This window comes from Passer domesticus, chromosome 19 (genome assembly GCF_036417665.1).
Source record: "Passer domesticus isolate bPasDom1 chromosome 19, bPasDom1.hap1, whole genome shotgun sequence".
Lineage (NCBI taxonomy): Eukaryota > Metazoa > Chordata > Aves > Passeriformes > Passeridae > Passer > Passer domesticus.
Window position 1 is genome coordinate 7960081 of NC_087492.1, and position 23166 is coordinate 7983246.

The following is a 23166-nucleotide window of genomic DNA, read 5'->3' on the forward strand; positions in this document are numbered from 1 at the left end:
CACTTTAAGCAACAGAAAAATACTTATTAAGACCTGATATTAAAAATAGTATCTTCAAGCAGTTTAGACAAGCAGGAATGGAAAATTTATTGAAAATAAATGGGACTGATGTGATTTTAAGTGCCAACTACTTATGACACAGGTTAACCCAATCATGCAGAAGATGCAGAAGGTATTTTGAAAACAAAACCTAGTCTCCTAAATGATTTGTTATTAAGCATTTTCACTACTGGATTTGCCTAGTGTCATGGGGACAACTTATCCGGAATACTGCTGTTGAGCTACAAAGAATTATCCCAAGCACGTGTGTCTTCACATCAGTCTCACCTGGCAATGTCCATCACAAGGCTCTCCTCTTTTCTGGTGGCACTTTCAGTGATGTTAACCAGCCGGTGGATGATCCATCTTCTCAATCGAGCAACCTTCTGTTGTGCTCTTTGAATAAGAAGGAGGGCACAATCAGCAGCTTAAAACTAACCCAACATAAATACACTGCACAATCCACTGCATCAAGAAGTGACTTTCAGATATTTAGAGGCTTTACACTAAAACTGGCAGAGTTATGTAGTAACAAAGTAATAGGTAAGAAAGAAGACATACAATCTTCTCAAGTTTGCTTTTTACTATGCAAAAGGCGACCTATTTACCCCACAGAGAGTCTGCAGATGAGCAAAAAGCACTTCCAAGAATTGCAGCAGTCAGTAGAGTGAGGTTTATAGGTGCCAGGTAACACATAACCTGGCCTGAATGCCAGCATGTCTAACACACAGGTAAAAGAGAGGCACAATTCCTACAAAGACCTGAGAAGCTGTAGTGAAAGAGGAAACCACCAGACATATTCTCCAAAGCAACTGTCAGGACTAGAAAAAGAAGAGAAAAGGCTCTTTTGGTGATGCAGTTTGCTTTGGGCAGGCTGGCTGGATCTCAATATGCTTGCACAATTTGCAGAATTGAATTTTATCCCAGCGAAAGAGTCAAATTCTGGGGCTAAACTTTCTGAGACAGAGGAAATAAACAATTGTCAACTCATGGCAAGGGAACCAGCAAATGTTGAGAGGAAGGTGCAATACCCACATACTCACATGTCAGCGTTCTGCCGGTTCTGTTTCTGCCGGTTACTTGAGAAGTCCAAACAACAGTCCAAGTCTGGCCTGAGGAACATGTCTTTGAGCCAGCAGATGTATTTTTGCAAGGCCACTGCCTGCAAGTGTCTGACTACCCTGGAAGCACTCAACAACACTGGCCTGCCTTGATTGGTAAGGGTTGAGAAGCCCATCATCACAGCCAGTTGCCTCTCTGGGTCATCGCAGCCACTCAGAAATGTATCAATATATCCCTCCATTTCTGCAGCAAACTTAAATCCCTGGGGAGACTGAAAAACATGGTCAAAGAAGCAGGTCAGGAACTTCACACACAGACTGAATGGCTCTGTAAATAAAAATCAGAGAATCAGAGAATGGCCTGGGTTGGAAGGGACCTCTCAAGTGAATCATGTTTATTTACTCTATTGTTGATTAAAAAAGTGGAATCAGGAAGATAACTGCCAGTAAATAACAGACTCCAGCTTTGTCTAGCTCCATCTCCAACAATCACCAGAATCCCATAAGGAACTACAAGGTAACAGCATTTACTTCTAGAAACAACCTATGTCAAGAAACAAGACAAACCCCCAAACCAGAACCAAATTCAAACAAAGATCTTTTCATCATTACTCTCTCATCATCAACAATATCAGGAGCTTCTTCCATTTAGTCTCATTGTTTTCAGGGGATTTGTACATTGCAAACAGGAACCAAATAAAAAAATTTTGAAGCACATGGAAGATCACAGCCTAATTTACTGTGCAACAAGCACAAAAAGTAAGAAATAGGAAAACTACTAAGCCAGTGAATAAATCCTGGAGGAAGCTGGTCCATGTAGGGAGGCACCATGGTATGCAGTATCTGCAGAGCAAACCCACACACCAATGGCTGCTCTGATAAAAGAACAGAAAGATCACACAGACCTATCTCTCTCAAGAGACAACAACTATTCTGGGCACATGTGAGGAGGTTTGGGATTGTGTTACCACAAAAACCCAAGCTAAAACTAGTTCTATCAGTATCCCCTTTTGCTTTTCCTCTGTTTACTGCAGGCTCGTGTTGTTTGCTGGCTTCCCAATAGGGAAAGAGGAAGAGGAGCTCCAAAATCCACTTCCAAATAAAACCTCAGATGTGCTTACTGAAACAAGCACTAACAAACAAAAGCACGAGTTGTCCCTTTTTGCCTGTGCCTTCCAATGTTCATGCGACACCCAGCACAATGATAAACAAAAAGGAGCTTCTGGACACACAAAAGCAAAGGGACAGTTAAAGGACAACACATGACACTGTCAGTTTGCTGAGGGCTGCCCTTCCTCTGCGTCTCCCCTCATTAGAGCTTTCCTGGCAGTAGCAATGAAAGCAGGTGAGACAGTGCTGAACAGTTTCCATACCCTAAAAATAGGCAATGACAATCAAACATAGGCTATACTCAGTCTACTGCAACCAGTGGTCATACCACAACCTTGCTTTTAGTAAGAGTTCAATGTCTAATATTACATAAACTTTTTTTATACAAGATTATTTGAAACTAGAAGTGGGGCAGAGACTTCTTCGTGCTCAAGACATGGCCTTTAGCTTGTTCAAAGACCTACCTGAGTTGCTACCATGTGTTCTCCATAGTGCAGCATCACCTTCCCTTTGAGAACCACCTGCAGCTGCTCCAGGGACAGCAAGGGGAGAGCACTGCCCAGCAACCGGTAGCACATGGAACTGAGTGGGAACAAAGAACATTCCCTCAGCAGTAAATCCACACACAGGGCTGAGACACAGAGGAAGTGCTGGGGCAGGGTACAGGAGCGTGCAGGGAGATGGAAGTCAAAACCTTTGGGTCAAGAAACAGAAGGATAACATGGGAAACCACCAACAGTGGATGTTGAAACAAACCTCACAGGTGCTGATTTCTCCTTCAATAGCCCGTTCTCCACAACTTCATTCCAGAACAGTTCAAAGGCACCTTCCTTCAGTGCAACTTGTAGCAAATCAAACACTACACTGGGCAATTTCTTGTCTTCCTTCTCCGACTTGGCAGCACTTTTCAATAGCTCTACAAGTCTAGAAGAAGAAATAAAATAATGTAAGAGATATGACCTGAAAGGGAATTGTTGAAGGCCAAATTCATCCTGCTGAAAGACACAGAACATTTCCCAAGAACTGCAGGCTGAGCCCCGTGGGAGAAATGTCACAACTATAACTTGGGAATTTGCATAACAATTAACACCTAACTCTTAGCAGCACCTGCAGTGGCAAATACAAGCAGGAATCAGAATCACAGCCACATTTCTCTCACTGCTAGCCAAGACGAAAATAATGTTCATTTAAACCTCCTTATTTAAGAACTTACCTGGAAACATTTTCCTCATTTACAACAGTAGGTGAGCCAAACAGCTTCTTCAGCTTTTTAGGTTTCAGAACACCAGGGAATTTCTGCATTCCCACAAGCAAAAGGTGCAGGTTCTCTGGAGATGTGAAGGCTGAAGAGAGGTCACCTTGCAAGATGTCAAACAGGACCTCCTCAAACACAGCTTCAGGTACCTAGACAGGAACGAGGGTGAGAGCATATGAGAAATATCTGAGGCATTTTACAAACTTGCAGTGAAGTAATCACATTAAAGTATCTGCATTGGAGGACATTTTACTAAAAGCTTGCAGTGTTCTGGAAACTCTAGAAATAGTCTTTGGTGACACAGTGAAAAATAAATAATGGATGTGTCTATGACTGCCAGACAGTCCCAGGTGCTAACCATGGGGAGCAGGACACTGCTGTCATCAGACAGCAATTCTGGTCAACTGACTCCAGCTGCAATTGTTCTCTTGCTGTCTGACTGCTCTGCCTGTACAGCCGAGCAACCAAGGACAAGGGAACTCTTTATTTACCACAGCTAGTCTTCATGTCTACAAATAATATCCACTTAAAAAAAGGAAATAAACTCTTTTTTTTTACTACATCCTCAGAGCTCTTTACTCCTTGTCCCTATATAATTTCATCCCCAACACCCCAAAATTCAACTTTAGGCCCAGGTTTGCTGCATAAAAAAGGTGGTTTGCTGTTCAGAGTTTTCAGCATACATCTCTCCAAAGGAGCACATGGTCTAATACATAACCCAAGCAAGTGAAATGGAAAACAACAGGAATTGTCCACAATGAAGTCAAACCAAGCTAAACAAGATGCACAAGCATCTTCCCACAAGCATCTTCCCAGAACACAAGCATCTGCCCACAGGCAATACAGGGACAGCTGCCACAGTTTACACTCACTCTTCCACCCCTCTGTAACTTCCAGCTATGAACAAACTAAAGGACAATCTGACCCAAAGCCAAGCCCTCTCTTGCTCCTGCCCCACAGGCCCCAAGCCCACACGCTGTGCCTGTACCTCAGAGGTGATGTCAATGAGGGTTTTGCGTGGGAGATCTCTGAGGTGTGTTTGGTGATTTGTCAGCTGCTGGAGGAGCTGGATGCTCTCCAGCAGAGCCTTCCGGTCCTACAAAGGAAAGATAAGCCAAAACCACAGGACACGTATCAGAAATCAAGCTGAAGGCTCAGGTAATAATCCACTCTTTAGATGTTTATGGCTACTTGTAATAAGAAACACGCAGTTGTTTCTTGATTGGTCACTCAGCTTTTTCCAAAATCATGTTTTCCAGCTGGATATGACAACAGATCCCTTCCTTCCAGGAGAGGTAGGAGCTTCCTGTACTATCTGACACAGTTCCTACATTCTCCTCAGGAACAGACATTAAAAAGGCACAAAGAATCCTTGGATGGCACAACAGAAACAAACTGAACTTGATGCTTCAAGTGGCACTGCATTGATTACCCAGTGACCCAGCCTTTCTGTCAATCCTCCTTCCACAGCAGAAGCCACTGACACACCTGACAGCAGTGTTACCTTCACAAGCCGTCCAGACTGGAACAGAGCCATCACTCCAAAAAAGTTCCCAAAAGCAGCATTTCTCACAAGTTTCTGAAAGGAAAAAAAAAAGAAGAAAATAGGTAAAAATCTACTTTCCTGAGAGGCTAGAGCTCACATGCAGCTACACAATCAGTGGAGCAAGATGGCAGGAAAATCCAGCCTTGAACACCCCACCATGGGAAGAGAACATACTGAAAAGCAACCTCCTGCACAATGGTTAAGAACTGTCCTAGAGTACCTCTTCATCACACTGACAAATCTCACCTAAAACAGGGCCAGATGACAATGTCATCAACTTCCGACTTCTAGAAATATTTGCTATGTTATTATAGTCACTTGCTTTAACATGAACCCCATAACTACACTATACACCAAGACTTCAAAGAATAGAGAACAATTAAAGTAGCCATTGGCAAATGTTGCCATGAGCTTACTTACTTTTTTCACTTTTTCCAGATTGTGTTTTTCTTTTATCTGTTCCAAAATGCTGCACAGCGGAATTTCCTCAAAAGCCTGCAAAACCTGAGGAGAGAGATGGAGTAGCTGTTTGCAGCTCTTCCATTTCATGACATTATCTTGGGTTAAGCTAAAATAGAGCTGAAGAGTTGTTCAGCACAGCAGCAGATGTGCTGCTTTATCAGGACAGAATAAAGACAACCAGATCAGTAAAGATGTGCAGAACAGGAAGCAGGCTGGGAGAGCTGGGGTTGTGATGCTTGGAGAAGGCTCCAGGGAGGGCTCAGAGCTTCTTCCAGTGCCTAAAGAGGCTCCAAGAGAGCTGCAGAGGGACTCTGGAGTCCCAGAGTGCCAGGACAAGGAGGAACGACTTCACATTGACAGAAGGTCAATTTAGGTTAGATATGAGGAAGAAATCATTCCCTGTCAGGGCAGTGAGGCTCTGGCACAGGCTGCCCAGAGAAGCTGTGGCTGCCCCATCCCTGGAAACGTTCAAGGCAAGGCTGGATGGGACTTGGAGCAACCTGGTTTAGAGGAAGGGCACATATCCCACATCAACCAAGCAAGACCAAGAGCAAGACAGTTTTAAGAAGCAGTAATAGTACTAAACAGAGAATAATTGAAAACTTGGTCAAAATTTGTAAATCAAGGATGGTCCTTCAAGCAGGACTGAATTCTGTAGTATGAATGTGATATTGGTATAGTTCGTAACTTTGTAAGTTTCTAAAGCAGACTAGTACCATTTGAAACTACGGTTACTGTGAGAGCCTTCCCTCTCATGAGCACAGAAGGGAGTCCTCTAGACTTGCACAGACAGCAAAAGTGACCCCAAGCATGGACAGAGGTTGCCGAGGGTTCTGACCCGCGCTGGGAAACACTGACCTGCGCCAAGGCCAAGCTGAAGCCAGGGCGGGCGGCCTCGCGGGTGGCTCCCAGTCCTTCCACCAGCCGCTTCAGGGTGTACTTGAGCTCATCATCCTGCAAGAGAGACCGAGCTGGGCGGTGTCCGGGCTGCTCCGAGCGCGGCCCGGCCGCCAGACCCCCGCGCCCGGCCCGTGCCCCGTCCGCGCTGCCGCGCTCCAAGCGGGAGCGGAGCGATGAGCCGTGCGATGCGGCACTGCCCGCCCGCACCCACCGCCCCTCCGGCCCCCGCCTCACCTTCTTGCCCTCCCGCAGGTGCCGCAGGAGGCTCTCGGTGGCCGCCAGCCGCACCTCCTGCTCCGGCTTAGCGATGTCCCAGAAGAAGTCGAGGAAGGCGCGGCCCTGCCGCAGCACCCCGCGGGGGTCGGTCACCGCCGCGCCGCCGGCCCGCGGCTCCATCTGCTGCATCTGCTCCATCCCCGCCATGCCGCCACCGCCGCCGCACGTGGGGCCGCCCGCCCGCTCCGCCTCTTCCGGGGCAGCGCGGCCGCCGCGGGACGGGCTCGGCCGCCATGTGAGCCGCTCTCCTCCGTGCCCCCGGTACCTCGGTCCCGCTCCCGTTATGGCCTGCCTCAGCTCCTCTCGGCCCTTCAGCCCGCTCCCCTCAGCGCCTCATGGACGTTCAGCCCCGCTCCCCTCAGAGCCCCATGGCCCTTCAGCCCCGTTCCCCTCAGCACCTGACGACCCTTCAGCCCCGCTCTCTCAGCGCTCATGGCCGTTCAGCCCTGCTTTCCTCAGCTGCTCCCGGCCTTTCAGCCCCGCTCCCCTCAGTGCCCCATGGCCGTTCAGCCCCGCTCCTCTCAGCGCCTCCCGGCCCTTCAGCTCGCTCCCCTCAGCACCTCATGGCCGTTCAGCCCCGCTCTCTCAGCGCCCCATGACTCTTCAGCCCCGCTCCCCTCAGCGCCTGACGACCCTTCAGCCCCGCTCCCCTCAGCGCCTGACGACCCTTCAGCCCCGTTCCCCTCAGCTCCTCCCGGCCCTTCAGCCCGCTCCCCTCAGCGCCTCATGGCCGTTCAGCCCTGCTTTCCTCAGCTGCTCCCGGCCCTTCAGCCCCGCTCCCCCAGCGCCTCCCGCTCCTCTCGTCCCCCCGTGTCCCCTCAGGCGCCGTTCCCCTCATGGCCGCCCTTCCCACCTCGCTCCCTCAACCCCTCATCCCACAAATTCGGATTGCTTTCCCGGTGTGCCGCAAGCCAATCGTGACACACTTTACGGACACACTGATGGATTATTTCAGATTTGCGCGAGCCGCGGTGCTCGGTGGTGTTCCACAAATCCAGAACACCCCACTGGGCTTTTCACACCATTATTTATACTCAGAAGTTCAGATTACTAATTTATCAAGTACTGCCCATATATCGGGATTGATTAGCAATTTACAAGTTGTATAACCTCAGGTAACTTCTACACATCTTGAGGGGAAGGGTCTTCCCAGGGTCTTTAGAATTATAATGAACATAGATCAGCTATGGGATACATGGACCTTGAGCCTCCTACTAAGTTAGCAAAGTATATACAGATATTCGGACCAAAATCCAAATTTATTACATCTTAATGCTCATTATTTCCAGGATCTCCTTGAGTAAGGGATGCTGACTGCTGCCTGCCCCACGGTCGGATCTCCTTTCTTGCTGAAAGTATGAAAAGATCTTACATTAAAGAACATTACTACTTAAGATAATCTTGACTTATTCCACATTTTACAACAGCCCCGCTCCCCTCAGCACCATGCTCCCTCCCTGGCCCCCAGCCCTGCTCCTCCGCAGGACTCATTCGTCCTTCTCTGCCCCAAGGGTTCCCGGGCTTCCCTCACGGGGTTCGCGTCTCTGGAGGGAGGCTGCGGTCCGGGATCCAGGCTGGATCCTGCCCCGGCTGGGCTGGACCGGGACAGAGGGGCAAGGCCTGCGGGGTGAGCCGGGATCGGCAGCGCAGGGCCGGGGACAAGAGGCATAGCTGGCGATCGTATGAGAATCTGTGGTGTGTTTTATTAGAAAACGTCAAATTATGGCCTGGCAAAAGGACACAAACCAGCTGCTAGAAATGGTAATTTTAAGGACACTGTGAAGCTCTCGGGTACGGCCCGTTGTGATAATTTGCATTAAAATCCAGCACTATCCTCCAGCAGGCCTGTGAACGCTGCGTGCGGCTGCCAGACACCCACGGGAGCGCAGGGAATGACCCGGGGGCAGGATCCATCCCTGTGATCACTGCGGATGACTGTGACACCCGGAGCAGGATCCATGAGCTGTGCGATCCCTGCCCGCAGCGACAGCGGCACGCTCGGGGAGCGAGAGCCGCGGGCTGGCCCCGTACGAGAACCGGAGCGGCCAGCGCTCACCGGGCACATCCCCGGGGATCCCCCACAGACACCGGGCACATTCCGGGCAGATCGGGAGCAGAGCCCGGGCGGAGCAGCGGTAAATCCCGCGCGGATCGCAGGGCAGGCACCGGCCGGATCCCCGCGCGGATCCCAGCCCGGAGCCGAGGGCAGCGAGCGGCGCCGCGCACCTCCCGACAGGCAGCGGCGCGGGCAGCCCCGCCGGGGCGGGGAGCTGGAGGCAGGCAGCGCGCGGGGCAGCCCCGGCCCGCGCGCCGCGGTATATAAGCGTTGCGGGGTCCTCGGGCGCGGTCCTGTCACGCTCGCACGGGGACGAGGCCGCGGCGGCGATGGCGGATTTCGATCCCTACGACGACCGGGCCTACAGCAGCTTCGGCGGCGGCCGCGGGTAAGCGGGGCCGGGAGCAGCACTCGGGGCTCCCCCCGCAGCTGGGACGGCAGCGGGGGGCGGCGGCCCCGGCCGGGCGAGGCGGGGGCGCGGCCGCAGGGCCCGGCGGGCCGCGCTCCGCGGGGATGGCGGGCGGGGGTTGCGGGCCGGGGGCGCTGCCCGTGCGAACTGTCCGGGCTCGCTCTGCCCCCCTCCTGCGGGGCGGGGGTGCCCTTGCGCCGGCCCCGCTTTGTGGGCGGGGCGGGGGCTGCGCTCCCGGGGTCCCGGCCGTGCCCGCGCTGCTCCGGCCGGCGCCGCAGCGGCCAGGCCGGGCGGCTCGGGAGGGGGCGGGGGGGTGAGGGTGTCGCTGTTCCCGCCGTCCCGGCGGCGAGTGGAGGGGGGATTTAGGGAGGTGCTGGGCCGGAGCCAAGGAAGGCCGTGAGGAGCTGGTGCGGGGCCGGGCTGGGCGGAGGGAGCGTCTCCGAAGCACTGGAGCCGGGCCGGAGCGCGGTGCGGCGGGACCAGGCGCCCCCGGGAGCGGGCAGCGCTGTGCTGCCTGCGGCGGCAGGAAAGGCGAGGCCTTTGTGGTGTCTCCGCCGGGAGCTGCGCTCCTGCGTTATCCGGGGCTCCGGTGTGGCTGCAAATCCCTGATCTGGGCAATCGGGCTTGTCTCCGGCTCCCTGCTGAACAGTGTTTAGGGGAGGAGCTACAGAGACAATAACTCGTAATCAGAAGTTTGTGTTAAATCAAGCTAGGAAGGTGCAATCCAACAATTGATTTGTTTTTTGGAGGCTGGTGCTGTTACAAGTTTCTTTGAAATAAAGCAGTAGGCATAAACCTGTGGAATAAACTTCTTTGTGAGCAAATCTTCCCAAGTGTGTTGCTGTATAATCTAATCTTCCAGGGTGTATTTCCTGATCAAAAGTGTGTTCGTGTCCTTTTCTGTTCTTAGATAAATAACTGGGTTTCGTTTCAGGCTCTTTAGGCAGCAGGGAGGAGCTGCTGGACTTAGAACAGCAGTAAGTTTTTTTTTGTCTTTGGAAGGACTCTGCTACTTTAAGCTTTTCAAGCTCATTTTCATGCACTGATACCCTTTGTGTCTAATTCGGAGAGCTCCCAGAGCAAACAGATGATGTAGCCACTTGCATTTCTGTTGTTTTTTTAAATTCTGTAACAAAATAACCATGCCAGCAGCCTGAAGGGATACTTGACTCACTGTAAACTCAGATATTGCTGCACAGTGTGTCTAGTCAGTGTGGGCATATTCTGTGAGGGAATAAAATGCCAGGTGAAATGTGATTCAGGTGCCTGTGAGAGAACTTAAATTTGCTGTCAGGGAAGATGTGGATCCTTGCTTGCTAAACTGAAGGCAGCCTGCAAATTAGTAGATGTCTGTACAGATAAGAAAATGTACTTATTCTGATTTACCTGCAGTTCTAAACATCAGATACTACTGATATTGGAGTCCAGTGTACACTTCTGTCTAACTTACTGTAACTATGAAGTTACTAATAGCTAACTCACAGTTGAGTCCCTGTGTACATTGTATGGAGTCCTGTCATATCTGAGCTGTAGTGAAAACATGACTGTTCTTGAAGGCTCTGATTAAAGAATCCCATGTTCCTTTGAAGTGCTCCTGCTCATTTTTGGGTGCTCTAGGACTGCAGGAGCAGTGTAACCTCAGCTGAGGTGTAGCAGTTCTTGTGGAAGTTGCACTTTGCATAACCTTTGGTGCTCATAACGAGTGAGCACAGGATTTCAGTGTGGCAGATGGGAAATCAGTGCCCAGCAGGTTCTGACATATGGAAGTTACCTGCCTCTCTCATAATCATCACAGTAATGGTGGAAGAGCATCAAGATATGAGTGGTGTGGTGAGATGGGGTTTGCTGCACCTGAGATGTTCAGTGATGCACTGACTAAAAGCTGAATCATATATTATGAAGTCACTTAAAAAAGTCACTTTATTCCTGGTGAAGAATGTGATGCTGACACAAATTACAAAAGGCTTACGATGAGCTTTTTGGAAAGTATTTTGGAGCCAAAATTTGACAGGAAAACCTGTAGGTAAGTATACCAAGGCCTAGTTGAAACTGAAACTGTCTGTAGAGCTTCTCAGAGTTGAGAGAAGGGGAGTGTTCAGCACTCCTAACTCGCTGCTAGGCTGTTTATTTAGGTGTGGCTTGAACTGCTGGGCACCCTACTAAAGGTTAGGATTCACCTGCTGAAGTGCTGCCCAGCTCAGTGAAAATGGGGGGTTAGTCCTTGTGCTCTGGCAGCCTGGGTCCTCTGCCTTACCCACCTAGCTTTAAAGGGATCTCCTCATTTTTAGCCTTGGGTGGGCATTTTGCTGATGTCTCCAGACATGTCCTGGGTTGCTTGAATAAATTGGGTTTGAGTTTGGTGTTGTGATCTGGAGGGTTGGCACTGTCATCCTGCCAATGCCTGTGCTCCCCAGGACAGCTCTGATGTCAGACCCAGGGCAGGCTGTTGTCTCTGTGCTGTGCAAAGGCAAATCTTGAGCTTTGATCTCTAGGGAAAGGCTAACTCAGATCCTGGCTTTCAAAGTAGCCCTCATTTTGAACTTCTGGCAGATCTTTTCTGGAAACTTAACTAAACTTTGCAGAAGAGTGGCTTTAAAATTGGAGTTGAGTTGTTTTCTACCCAATATGGCCAAAGTAATTAACTCAGCCCACCAAAGTTCAGTTCGTTGTGGGGATGTTGTTAGAAGCAAGGTTTCCTCTTCAGCATTCTGCTGTGGTTTGCTCACAAGGAAATCAAGCCATGTCTTTCAGATTCTCACAGTAAGATGACATAATAATTATTATTACTTAATTGTGTCTAAGCAGAAATTTGGAGTGGGAAGTGCAGATATTCATTCAGAACTCTGCTTGCCTAGTTCAGTTGTGTTTTCAATTATTTTTTTACTTTTGTCCTACTTTGTTGCAAATGAGAGAATCTTCTTCCAATCTCATTGTTTGGTTACTGAAGTCAGCCCTTGTATTTCACTGTTTCAGTGTTGGAAAAAATGTAGGGAAGTACAGAAACAGTTTCTTTTTCTGTTGCTATACCTGAGTTCTATAAGAAACTTGGTTTGAAACTCAGTTATTGACCATTCCTGTTCTTCAAATGGAAACTAAATACCACAGGTATAGTTATATATTTGATAAACAAAGCCTTAATATCAAATTGGAGAAGAATATCTAATTTTCTGGCTTTAAAATCAGTCTGGATTGCACAATAGGGCATGGATTTCTACATATGCAGCCCATGAAGCTCTGGTGCACTGTGGTAGAAAGGAGTTTGTCTGTAGCACAGAAAATCCTTGTGGGGATTGAGAGTGTGGTCTTAGAAGTGGCTGAAATGGAGCTGAGTGGAGGGTGCTGATGGAAGTTGTAGTTCCAGCCCTTGTTCCCCTTCTCATTCCCAGCTTGGCAGAGTGCTCTTTGCAGCTGTCCTGATCACCTTGTTGGCTGTGGACTCAACTCCAGGCTGGATTTTTAGGTGACTGGCAGCTCAGGGAATGTCCTGAGAATATATACAAGGAGAGAATGCCCCTTTGAAACTCAGCTCTCATGTTCCTGGAGGATTTAAACGTGAAGATTTTCTTTTTTGGATGCTGGTGTGTTAATAGCTGTTCCTAATGCTGTAAGTGATAAATGAGGACAAAGGCACAGAACTGATTCTGTGTGTTATGGGATTATTTAGAGTAGCAAATCAGCTTTCCTGGAGTTCCTCCTTAAAACTCAGCCTTCAAGTAATTCAAAACTATTACAGCTTCAGTTCTCCAGTATGTTTTTGACTTGTTAATGAGACAAAAGCAGATGAGAAATATTGTCAAAAATGTTAAAATGCAAACCTGGGTGGACGCTAATTAAAGATATGTAGATTGTGGTTCAAGTAGATTTAGCATCATGTTGATAGTGGTGGTGACAAATGATTCTTGCATGGAGCTGCTAAATAAGGCACAAATGACAGGCTGACCTAGGAAGTGTTAAGGAATCTATCTGATTCATTAGTAGTAAAATATTTATTCTTGAATGAAAAAAAATACTGTCAAGGACCTTGCTGGCCCAATGGACTTTTTTGACTGCATGCAACCAACCAGAATAAAATGAAATTATAAAATTATTTGATCTTCTGGAATTTAGGAAGGACTCTGCAGCTATTTAATTGGCCCGTGTCAGATTGGGAAATCCTGCTTTGGTACAGCTTGTGTTCCATCGTGGTTTTAAATGTACAGGGAGCAGACACAAGCAAAGCCCAGTAGAAGGAAGGTGATAAAGGGAAGATGGACAGAGTAGTAAGTAGATATTTCAAGTAAAGGTCAGAAATTGCTTATGTGGGACAAATGGTGTTGGAACCAGTGGCATCCTCTAGTCTACAAGTGTAGGAGCTTTGACTTCAGGTTGCCTTGTACATACCTTGCTCTCTGTACAGAAATGCCAAGTTGGCTTTTGAAGATTTGGCTCTGCAGGGAGTTCACACAGATGTGTCACATTAGTAGAGTAAAGAATTTATCTGGTACAATTTAATTCCTCAGCACACAGTGCCAAGAGTTTCACTGGTACTGAGGGACAATGCAGGAAAAGACCACCCAGTTTACCTCTAATTCACAAGACAAAAGAAGTAAGCATCCAGAGAGCATGTGATTTTCTTCTGCCTCAGAGTACCATGTTCAACTAAATTTATTTTGTGTTCAGTTCAAAGCATTCCAGTCCAGATAGCCAACAATTATGGCCACAGCTTCAGACTTAGGGGAAGGTGTTTCTCGTAAGTTAAGTTGCTGAGGTAATTCGGGTGATTCTGGAGTGAGTGTTGATGATATGCTCTTTAGTTAAAAGCATTGGATCCAGCTTAATTTCCAGATAAGCTGACAAACCTGTGCCATACAAGTGTTTCTTCACTGCCATAAGTTATTCTTAAAATTGATTCCAAGATGAGTTTTTTAGAGGTAATGTTTTTGAGCAGGGGACATCAGAGGTAACCTTATGTTGCTTTCCTTAATGAACTGTGGGTTAAAAAGTTCATTCATCACTTCATTAATGAATTCAGTTTCCCACTGAAGTACTGCATCAGGTAATACTGGAAAGGCATTGACCAGCAGTTCAGGTGGTACATACAAGCAAAAGGATAGAAAAACTGACCAAGGCTGTGGGAAGATGGACTTGCAGCTACACCCAGCACCTGGGCAGGGCTGTGCTGGGAGCAGCTCCAGAGGCACTGTGCTTTTCCCAACAGGTCTCGTGGTGGTGGCCTTGGTTCCCGCAGAAATAAAGAGCTGCCAACAGAACCCCCTTTCACAGCTTATGTGGGAAATCTGCCCTTCAACACTGTCCAAGGAGACATAGATGCCATTTTCAAGGATCTCAGCATAAGGAGCGTACGACTAGTCAGAGACAAGGAAACAGACAAATTTAAAGGTGAGTGTTCAGAGCTCTTTGGTGGTAGATGAAAAATTAGTAGGAAAGAAAGTCACTTTAAAAGGGAATTTCAGTCTAAACACGGTATTCTGCTTTTATGTTGACTTAGGAAGGTTTTCTTATTCACTGATATGTGTAAGTGTATCATTTGAATGAGAGTCACTGTTTCATCATCCTGAGATACAGAGTAACCTGAATGAGGAGTCAATATTTGCCCTGACATAAAAGCTTCTCAAACCTTGTCTGATATGAATACTACCAGAGCTGACCCACTTAAATCCTATGACCTTAAGTATTAAGTAATTCCTTTACATCAGAAGACTCTCATTGCTTCAGCTGTTGTCTTTTTTTAGTAGACAGAGAGAAAAAGCTAGTAGATAACCCATTCAGGCAGTTGTTTTAGAGGATGCAAATTCAACTGCTCTGGGAATTGTGTGGTGGAAATGGACTGTATTTGTAAGTTACTTTAAGGAATGGAAAAGGTTTACCTTGGATAACAGAGGGCCTTTGAAAAGGAGTACATACACTAAATGATGTGATTATACAAAATCACACTGCTGACCACATAACTATTTCAATTTCTTGTTTAAAAACTAGGAATGAAGTGTCAATATTCAGCTGAATAACTGTCTGAAAGCATAGATGAGAGCTAATCTATAATGAGAACTCTGTGAAAAAAAGAATTAGGCTCTTGCCATTCAGAGTGCCCAGAGTTCTGTTTCAGGATTTGCCCCATCATTAACAGGTGCAGGTGAATGTGTTCATTGTTGGTGATGATTGTTTTCTAAGCCATGTGCATCTTGTATGTGCACATCCCAACTCATGTTTAATATTAGCAGGCATGCAGGAGGATAGCCTCTTGAAAGGCCTTTTAAAGTGCTATTAACTTGAGATTTGTTTCTTACAGGATTTTGTTACGTAGAGTTCGATGAGGTGGAGTCACTCAAGGAAGCTCTTACATACGATGGTGCGGTAAGTACGTTTGCAGTTCATTTGTGAGATCAAAAACAAGAACAAGCATACATCTCAAACTCTTTGGCAGCCCTTTTGATCCATCCTGAGCAGATTCTCCCTTGATTTAACAGCTCTTGGGTGACCGGTCACTCCGAGTGGACATAGCAGAAGGCAGGAAACAGGATAAAGGTGGCTTTGGCTTCAGAAAAGGCGGCGGGCCTGATGACAGAGGTGACTTCTATTTTTCTAAGTAGCTTCTTAAGTATGATGGTCATAGTTATGGCTTCTGGTGCTGACTAATGCTAAGACAAGGCATGCAAGTGAACATGGAGCTGATATTGAAGGGTGAAATTTTGTATGTAAATATGTACGTGTTTCTAACTAGCTGCTGCTGCCGCTCCTGAGGTGTCTGAAATTTAGCTGTGCTTTGTGTCCAAAGGCTGGATGTGTTGTCACTCCTAACCCAGGAAGTGAGACCAATACCCCTACTGATGTGTTGTGTCTTGCAGAGGACAATCATAAGCCCAACAGTCTGATCTGCTACTATTTTATGATGATGTATGAAAAGTGAGTAAGCACATGTAGACAAGTGCTAATTTTGGAGTATGTCTCTTGTTCCAGTGTAAAAACATTCTTGCCTGTAGTTGAAGGTTGGTTGAACCCAGAGGTTTCCATTGAATGTGTACTAAAGAAACTTTTCTGGCCACTTATTGTTGGTTAACTTAAACTGGCTGTTTGTTCCTGTGCAATGGAACTTGGTTGTACCAAAAGAAAAGGATTTTCCAGCAGCATGACTTTGAATATTGAAGGACTGAAACATTGGTTTGGTATTCCCTTGCTCAGTCTTTCCCACAGCTTCACACTTGAACACAATTGTGGCTTTTTTCCTAGGAATGGGAGGAGGTTCCAGAGAATCCAGAGGAGGTGGATGGGATTCCAGAGATGACTTCAATTCTGGTATCAGTATTAATGCTTATACAGATAGGAAGCCTAAAAGGCACTGAAATGTTCTCATTTTCATTTGTCACCATTACTGGTTAGATTGAATCTACTGTATGTACCAACTTTGGATATCCTGCAGCTGTGATGGGATTCCTCATGGGAAATCTTCCATTTCCATGAGAGGAAATTGTCTCAGTAGAAAATTCTATGAAACAACCATAAATGACAGAATTCTTGTCCAGATGTAGCCCATGGGTGACTGTTTTAAGCATTTCTCAAGCATACAACTAAGTAAATTTCTGAATAGTAGCAGAAACAGACAGATCATGTAGGAAGGCTGATACTCTGTCAGAGCAGAGGCTTTCATCTTCTCAAGGAGATGTGATGTCATTATATGTGTGTCCCTGGAGTAACTGAATTCTCCACAGTCAGATTAGTGTACCAAAGCACTTGTAAATGCAAAACGTTCCTAAACTTTCAGCCCTGCTTTGGTAATGCAGCTGCAGCAAGTGACTGAGCTTGCTGAGTGGAAGGCAGTGACAGAGCCACTGGGTTTGCTCTTAGCTTCCAGTCAGTTCCAGCTATTAGAATGCAGGGCAGTATTAACACAATTGCTTTTGTCCTCTGAACTCATGGGTTTGGTCCATTTTCTGATGGAGAGATGTTGGCAAGTACGACGTTGCAATGTCTGGTCTCTGCGTGAGTGGAATGAAGGATGCAGGAGAGGCCAGGTGTGTCCTTGCCCCCAGCACGGATTGGAGCATGGTGCTGGAGACAGGAGCTTGCTGCAGTGCTGCGCTTAACCTGCCTTTGGAGCTAAGCATTCTGTGTCACAGCTTCATACCTTCTTTGGCAGCTTCTCCAAATGTGGATGCATTTCAGCCTGTTAAATGCTGGATGAGTGATTTGTGAGCCAGAAGTTTAGCATTTCAGCCTTTGCTACGGAAGCTTTTCTTCTCAGGTTGTGCAGCTTTGCTCTAGATCAAGTCTTTAAAGATGGCTTGTTTGGCACTGAAGTAAGTAAGGGACAGCTCTGCAACCCTGCCAAATACTGAAGTGGAAAGATCTCAGTTGGGAACCAAACAACTTTCTCTTCCAGGCAGCTTCTGAAAATTTGAGTGTATTCCCTTTCTGTATGCTGATAGCCTGAAGTATCCTCCTCCCACTGAAATGCAGGCAGTGGGGGCTTGGAGAGATACTGAAGGGTTGTCACTGGTACAGACTGGAACTCTGGTCAGTGACAGATACTTCTTGATTTACTTTTTTTTTATTTACCTTTTTTTTGGTGATACATAAACTGAAGAAATGCAGTCAGTTTAAAGTCTGATTTTTTTTTTTTCCCTCCCCCAACCCTTTAATTAATTTAGTAAATGCCTGGTCAGTTTATAGTACAGCTAAACAGTCCTGGGGTTTTACTCTGTTTTATAATTGTATTTCACTACTCCCCAGCTGTTTTCCAATTTGCTCCTGCAGATTTCATGCTAAGGCTGTAGCCAGTGTGATGATCTGGCTATGGAAGTACTCTGAGTACTGTCTGAGTACTACTCTGTAGTGCTGTCTCTCAACTCAGCTAATGATGTTAAACTCAAATTTCAGCCAAGGTTCATATTTTAAACTCACTTGACCCACTCTCCAGCACTCCAATAAGCCTGTAAGTGGATAAAGCATTTCTGAACTTGGCATAGTATATGTGGTTTCAGATGGAACCTGAACAACTCCTCCAGAAGGTGCTAGAGCTCTGTGAAACAATCTGTCTGCAGACAAAGGCTCTCAGTGCACCACCTCGGACTGACAGCGGTGACTAGCAAGGTTTTCCAGATAAATCTAGATGAAATACATTGCAAAAGATGCTCTTTAAATTCACTGTCTTCCATCTTCAGGATTCAAAGATGATGACTTCTTGGGAGGTCGGGGCAGAGGAACCCGCCCTGGAGACCGGCGGCCACCAGGTGCCTCCATGGGAAGTGGTGGCACCGGTCGCTTCAGAGATGGGCCTCCCCTCCGTGGCTCTTCCATGGACTTCAGAGAGCCAACAGAAGGTAAACTCCTCCTGTGTGTGGTTTGCTCTTCCTCTGCAAAGGAGACCCCTGGTTTCGCTGTCAGGTTAAAGCTCCTGCCCTTCCCAGGCAGATCTCACCAGTGGAATGTTTTTCCTTTCAGAGGAAAGAGCACAGCGACCCCGACTCCAGCTCAAACCTCGAACAGTCGATACTCCCCTCAACCAAGTAGCCAATCCAAACTCTGCGATCTTTGGAGGAGCCAAGCCCCGGGAGGAAGTAGTAAAAGAACACGACTGAGTTTGGGGTTGAGAGGGAATGGGGAGGCGGGAGAAAAAGCAAGACAGTACAGAGTGACTAGCTCTGCTGGAATGTCAACCCTGCAGTTTACCATTCCTGCCATCTGGTATTTGTCCTCTTTGAAACCGAAAACACAGAGCTTGTGAATGCATGTCAGCTGTTAACAAGTGGTTTTTAGTACGTTCTTGGCTTTGCTGTATCTAGTGCCTGCTTTGTGCTGAGTTTCCCTCTTCTGTTTCCTTCCAAGCAGCACAGTTGCCAGTAGATAAGGCAGTGTGGCTGCTTCCACGAGTGTGGAGGTCTCTGGACAAAGGTGCTGCTTCACTTCTTCCTTTCTGGGTTTGTTTTACTTTAGAAGCACAGGTTAGACTTAGTTATTTCCCTGTATTGTTTCCTTTTACTTCCTCAGTGTTCCTCTTCTGACTTGCATGTCTCGTTCTGTATTGCTGTGGCTCTGAAGAGGAAAACTGAAGAGTCCAGATGAGTTGAACAGAAATTTACAGTTCTAACCAAGTAGTGAAATACCATTTATGACATTTGGTGATAGTCACTGTTCACAGCAGAGCCCCTTACTAAAGTAAGGGGGGCAGCTGCCCTTTCACATGGGTTGCCAGGAAGGATCAATTTTATGGATGCCTTGCCTGGCAAGCCTGGTGAATAGCTGGTGGAATCAGTATGGATAAAGCCTCTGCCAGCAGCCTCTTCCTGCTGGCTCTTGACTTCCAAATGGTATGATGCTACTACAACTCTGAGCTCAAGGTTAGTGCTGCAAAGCCATGCCTGTTTGAGCACAACTGCTCACTGGCTCTTTCTGCTTACTTTTTTGGGTTTTACATGTTTGCTAAATTTTTAAATGAAGTTTCTACAAATAAAATTGACTTTTTTATTTTTGTTGAAGGAGTGTATACTTTGCCATGCAGTATTTGATCGTCACTATCCCCTGTATTTCTTTGCCCAGTGGGGTACAGTTTTAGGACCTCAGCTTTCAGAATACCTTGAAAATGGGCAGATTAGTAATCTTTCTGCTATAGATTCTCATGTAGAAGTTTGGGTAAAAAGCATCTCTTGTTACTACACCTCTCTTCCCTTGAAATGTTTCTTGTCAGTGTTGTGTGGGAGGAGGGAGGGGAGGCTGAAGCAAAAGTAGAAATCATTAATTTTGAACACCAAAACCTGGATCTACCACACTGAAGTTTGGACATGTCCAGTGTATGGGAAAAGCTTGGGCCCCTTTTGCCAGTGCTGAGAGCCTTCAGCTAAACCAGCCAGCACCCCAGAGTTCTTGCAAGAGGAGGTTGGAAGCACGGCTGCCCCACTACCAGCACCACTGCTAGTGATGAATTTCTTCCCTAAGGTTCCCTTTGTAAGTCAGAGTCCCAGCAATTTACAGAACTACTCTTTCCTTCTTTCTGCCTTTCACTTAATCTGCTTCTGAGATAAGAACCATTTGTCTAACACTAATACTTAATTTAAGACAGACATGCATTTGTGTGGTTGTATTCCAAACCAATAATTGACCTATTTACATCTTCAATGTGGAAAAGATTTTAAGAACAAATTCCCATATAAAAAAACTCACTTCTAGTCAAGACAGGTGACTTTTAAATGTAAAAACAAAGGAAAAAAAAAAAGGAATTCCAAACACTTAGCACATTCTGCTTCATAACAAAATAAATTTATGGATATGGTATTTTGTGAATGATCTTTTAAATAAAAGAAAACATTAAGTAATATTTAACATTGGTCTTTATTTGAGTCTACCATGTTTTTCCCCCCCTCAGTTTTCAAATATTGTGTTAATTTGTCTCATTCTGATACTAAAGGGGGGGAAGAGGAAAAGATAAAGGGGAGGAAATCTAATCTAAAGAGTGCTGGAACAGTGAAGTAAAAATTATGTGTGAAAATGAGCCAAACTTCTTTGTCCTGTGACTTCAGTGTCACTTGAGTGCACTGCTAAGGCTGCCAGGTGGGATTTGGAATTCCTGCAGCTTGCAGGTGGAGCAGCTGATCAGGCTGTGCTGCTGCAGGTGGGTGCTGCTGCCCTGTGGCTGGCACCAGGCAGGCTGGGTGCTTCCAGTGTGGGTGCTGAGGCACTAAATGGATCAACTGCTGCTGTTCTGCCAACTTCCTCCAACCTTTTCCAAGTGACCCATTTCCCACTAGGCATCATGGTTGAGGAGGCTGCTGCCCTGGGGCTGTGGCTGTGTTTTCAGGGTAAGTTGAAAGAGGTAGAGCCATGTTTTTATTGAGGAAATGAGCTCTGACCTCCCTGCTGGTTTTACTGCTTTCCATAGCCTGAAAGGATGGGAAGTGTTCCTCCCTCCAGCTGCTCAGTCCACCCTTCAGCACAGCTTGAGCAGAGTCCCAGTCCTGAGCTGGGTGTGCCAGCCCCTGGCTGTCCTGCCTGTCACCCTGAGGAGTGTGGAAGAGCAGGGCTGGCTGAGAGTTGGTCCCCTGCAGCTCTTGCCACACTCAGCCTCAGCTGCTCTGTCAAACTGGTGCTGCTGGGAGCAGGGATTTCATCAGTGCATGAGAATAGGAGCCCTGGTGAGTGAGAGGTGGCAAATGGGTCATCTTAGTTCTAGATGGCTTTATCTGCTAATACTGGTTTGGTTAAGGGTTCCCCACTAGTGAATGCAGCCCGATCCCAAAATCACTGTGTCATCTTTCTTTTTTTTCAGTAATTTTTCATTTGCAAATATTCATGCATTGCCTGTTTTCTTTGGAGCATTCCACTGTGCTTCCTATGTGGCTCAGGGTCAGACTCCTCCAGTCCTTTTTCTTTCCCTCCTTCAAAAATTCAGTGGAAGAGCATTTTCCTATACAGAAGCTTATCAAACCAGCTTTTGTCAACAGTTAACACAACTATATTTAATAGATGGATGTGGCACTTAAATTTTGTAGGAGGAAGCAAGATTACTTTCTTCCCAACCTACCAGGAAAAGCAGTTGATGTTTAACCTCTGGTGCTTGACTTTACCTGCTGCTTAAAGCTAAGCCTGGCATGGCAAAGCCCAGACTGAGGAGGTACCAGCAGTGTAGCAAAGGGCTCATTCACTCTGTGGCTGTTCATGCTTTCACTGAGTTATTTCTGGTAGCTGTGCAGGGCTTTCTTCCAGCTTAAACTTAGAAAAATAAACAAAACTGAAGGCAGGAAGGCACCAGGCAGGTTTTGGAACTGAAACCAAGTTTGCTACTGTAGGCAGTTTTGTAGGAAGCTTTGCCATGTTACTCCAGTTTGGTTGCAAGTGGGGAAGGTGGGAGCCTGGAAGAGCTGTTGGACACTGCAGTGGACAGTAGCATTTAATGTGCTGCAAAAGTCTGCTGTCAGCCACCAAAAAATAGCCCCCACTGAACTCCTGAGTCCAGGAATGCCCTTGGGAGAGCTCGTCCCAGTCCTCAGGGCAGCACCCAGTGCTGGCACGGGTGTGTTGCCAACTCACTGGGCTGTGCAAGCCTGGAGCAGCTCCTGAGGGGGCTCTCTGTGCTTGTGGCTGTCAGGGTTGTTCTGATGGCTGAAGAAAGAGATGGAGGAGTGTTCACACACTCAAATAAAGGGCTGGTGATGGTAGAGTCACACTAAATTCATGCCCTCAAGTGTGGCTTGCTGGCCTTCCTAAAGCAGCAGCAACTTGCTCACCAGTCTGCTCTGAATCTGCAGTGCTGACTGAATTTCTGAAGCTCTCCAGGTGTCCCAGGGCTGATGATTGTGGCCAAGCTTGCTGTCCCAGGCAGTTTTGGATGACACTGATACTTCTAACTTAAGAACACTGTTATAGTTTCAATCCTGACTTTGGCACATAGTCTAGTAGAAGCATTTGCTACCTGTAGTACTGCTGCTGACTTGTCTTCAGGAAAGATGATAAAACTGTGAGAATTTTAGAGCAAATCCTGTAATATTGCAACCCTTCCTATTTGTAGGAAAGATTTAATACTAAAGCCAGCAAATTTGGGAATATATGTGCAACCTCCTCAACCAGAGTGCTGGCATGCTGCAGCTTGCAGAGCAGCCCTTGTCCTGCTGCCTGCTTTGGACAAATGTGCTTGGAGTGACTCTGCTAGAAACCCCCTGTTCCCCTGGGTGTGTTTTGGACACAGGCTCTGTGTGTCAGGTTGGCTCCAAGGCGTAGTCACACGTTCTCTGTGGCAGCCCCATCCCCTCTCTGTGCACAGAAGCTGTCTTGTGGTTATTTGCACTCACAGCAAGAGCACGGCAGAGGAGCTGTTAACACTGAGCATCTTGAAATCTGTGTTAAGTTGGTGTTTTACATTCTGATGGTTTCTGTCTTTCACTACCAGTACAGTGCAAAGGCTCTGAAGGAAAGGGACTGCTTGCCTATTCCAGCATATTCTAGTGTAGAATATACAGTTACCTTTGTACTTCTCAAGGGCTTCCCTGGGATGGATTCTCGGGATGCAATTTAGTTGGTGTTGCTTGTCTTAAATGTTTGGAAAGGAGAGTTTCTGTGACTGAAAAAGAA

General features: G+C 46.9%; 2 protein-coding genes and 1 long non-coding RNA gene across 4 annotated transcripts in view; 1 reads left to right on the forward strand and 2 right to left on the reverse strand.

Annotated features, from left to right (window-relative positions):
• MYBBP1A (MYB binding protein 1a) overlaps positions 1 to 6834 on the reverse strand; it is a 54161-nt gene extending 47327 nt beyond the window's left edge. Inside the window, exons 1-10 of the mRNA XM_064395022.1 lie at positions 6608 to 6834; positions 6332 to 6427; positions 5432 to 5515; positions 4970 to 5044; positions 4454 to 4561; positions 3424 to 3614; positions 2967 to 3134; positions 2675 to 2792; positions 1083 to 1372; positions 328 to 435 (exon numbers count right to left, since the gene is read on the reverse strand). Coding sequence (XP_064251092.1) covers positions 328 to 435; positions 1083 to 1372; positions 2675 to 2792; positions 2967 to 3134; positions 3424 to 3614; positions 4454 to 4561; positions 4970 to 5044; positions 5432 to 5515; positions 6332 to 6427; positions 6608 to 6796 — 1427 coding nt within the window. The 5' untranslated portion in view covers positions 6797 to 6834. The remainder of the gene's footprint in view (positions 1 to 327; positions 436 to 1082; positions 1373 to 2674; positions 2793 to 2966; positions 3135 to 3423; positions 3615 to 4453; positions 4562 to 4969; positions 5045 to 5431; positions 5516 to 6331; positions 6428 to 6607) is intronic.
• A 1055-nt stretch (positions 6835 to 7889) lies between these two features.
• LOC135283429 (uncharacterized) lies at positions 7890 to 8845 on the reverse strand. The gene is made up of 2 exons (XR_010349200.1): positions 8706 to 8845; positions 7890 to 7998 (listed from the first exon to the last, which is right to left on the reverse strand). It is a non-coding gene; the product is annotated as an uncharacterized LOC135283429 (long non-coding RNA).
• Positions 8846 to 8935: 90 nt separating this feature from the next.
• EIF4H (eukaryotic translation initiation factor 4H) lies at positions 8936 to 20419 on the forward strand. 2 transcript variants are annotated; one of them, XM_064394207.1, is made up of 7 exons: positions 8936 to 9093; positions 14312 to 14493; positions 15401 to 15465; positions 15579 to 15678; positions 16339 to 16404; positions 18270 to 18428; positions 18550 to 20419. In XM_064394207.1, the coding sequence occupies exons 1-7, from the start codon at positions 9035 to 9037 to the stop codon at positions 18684 to 18686; spliced, it is 768 nt and encodes a 255-aa protein (XP_064250277.1). In that variant the 5' UTR covers positions 8936 to 9034; the 3' UTR covers positions 18687 to 20419. The 2 variants fall into 2 exon arrangements, with proteins under 2 accessions (XP_064250277.1, XP_064250279.1); XM_064394209.1 differs by lacking the exon at positions 16339 to 16404 and having other exon boundaries at positions 8937 to 9093.
• The last annotated feature ends 2747 nt before the right edge of the window (positions 20420 to 23166 follow it).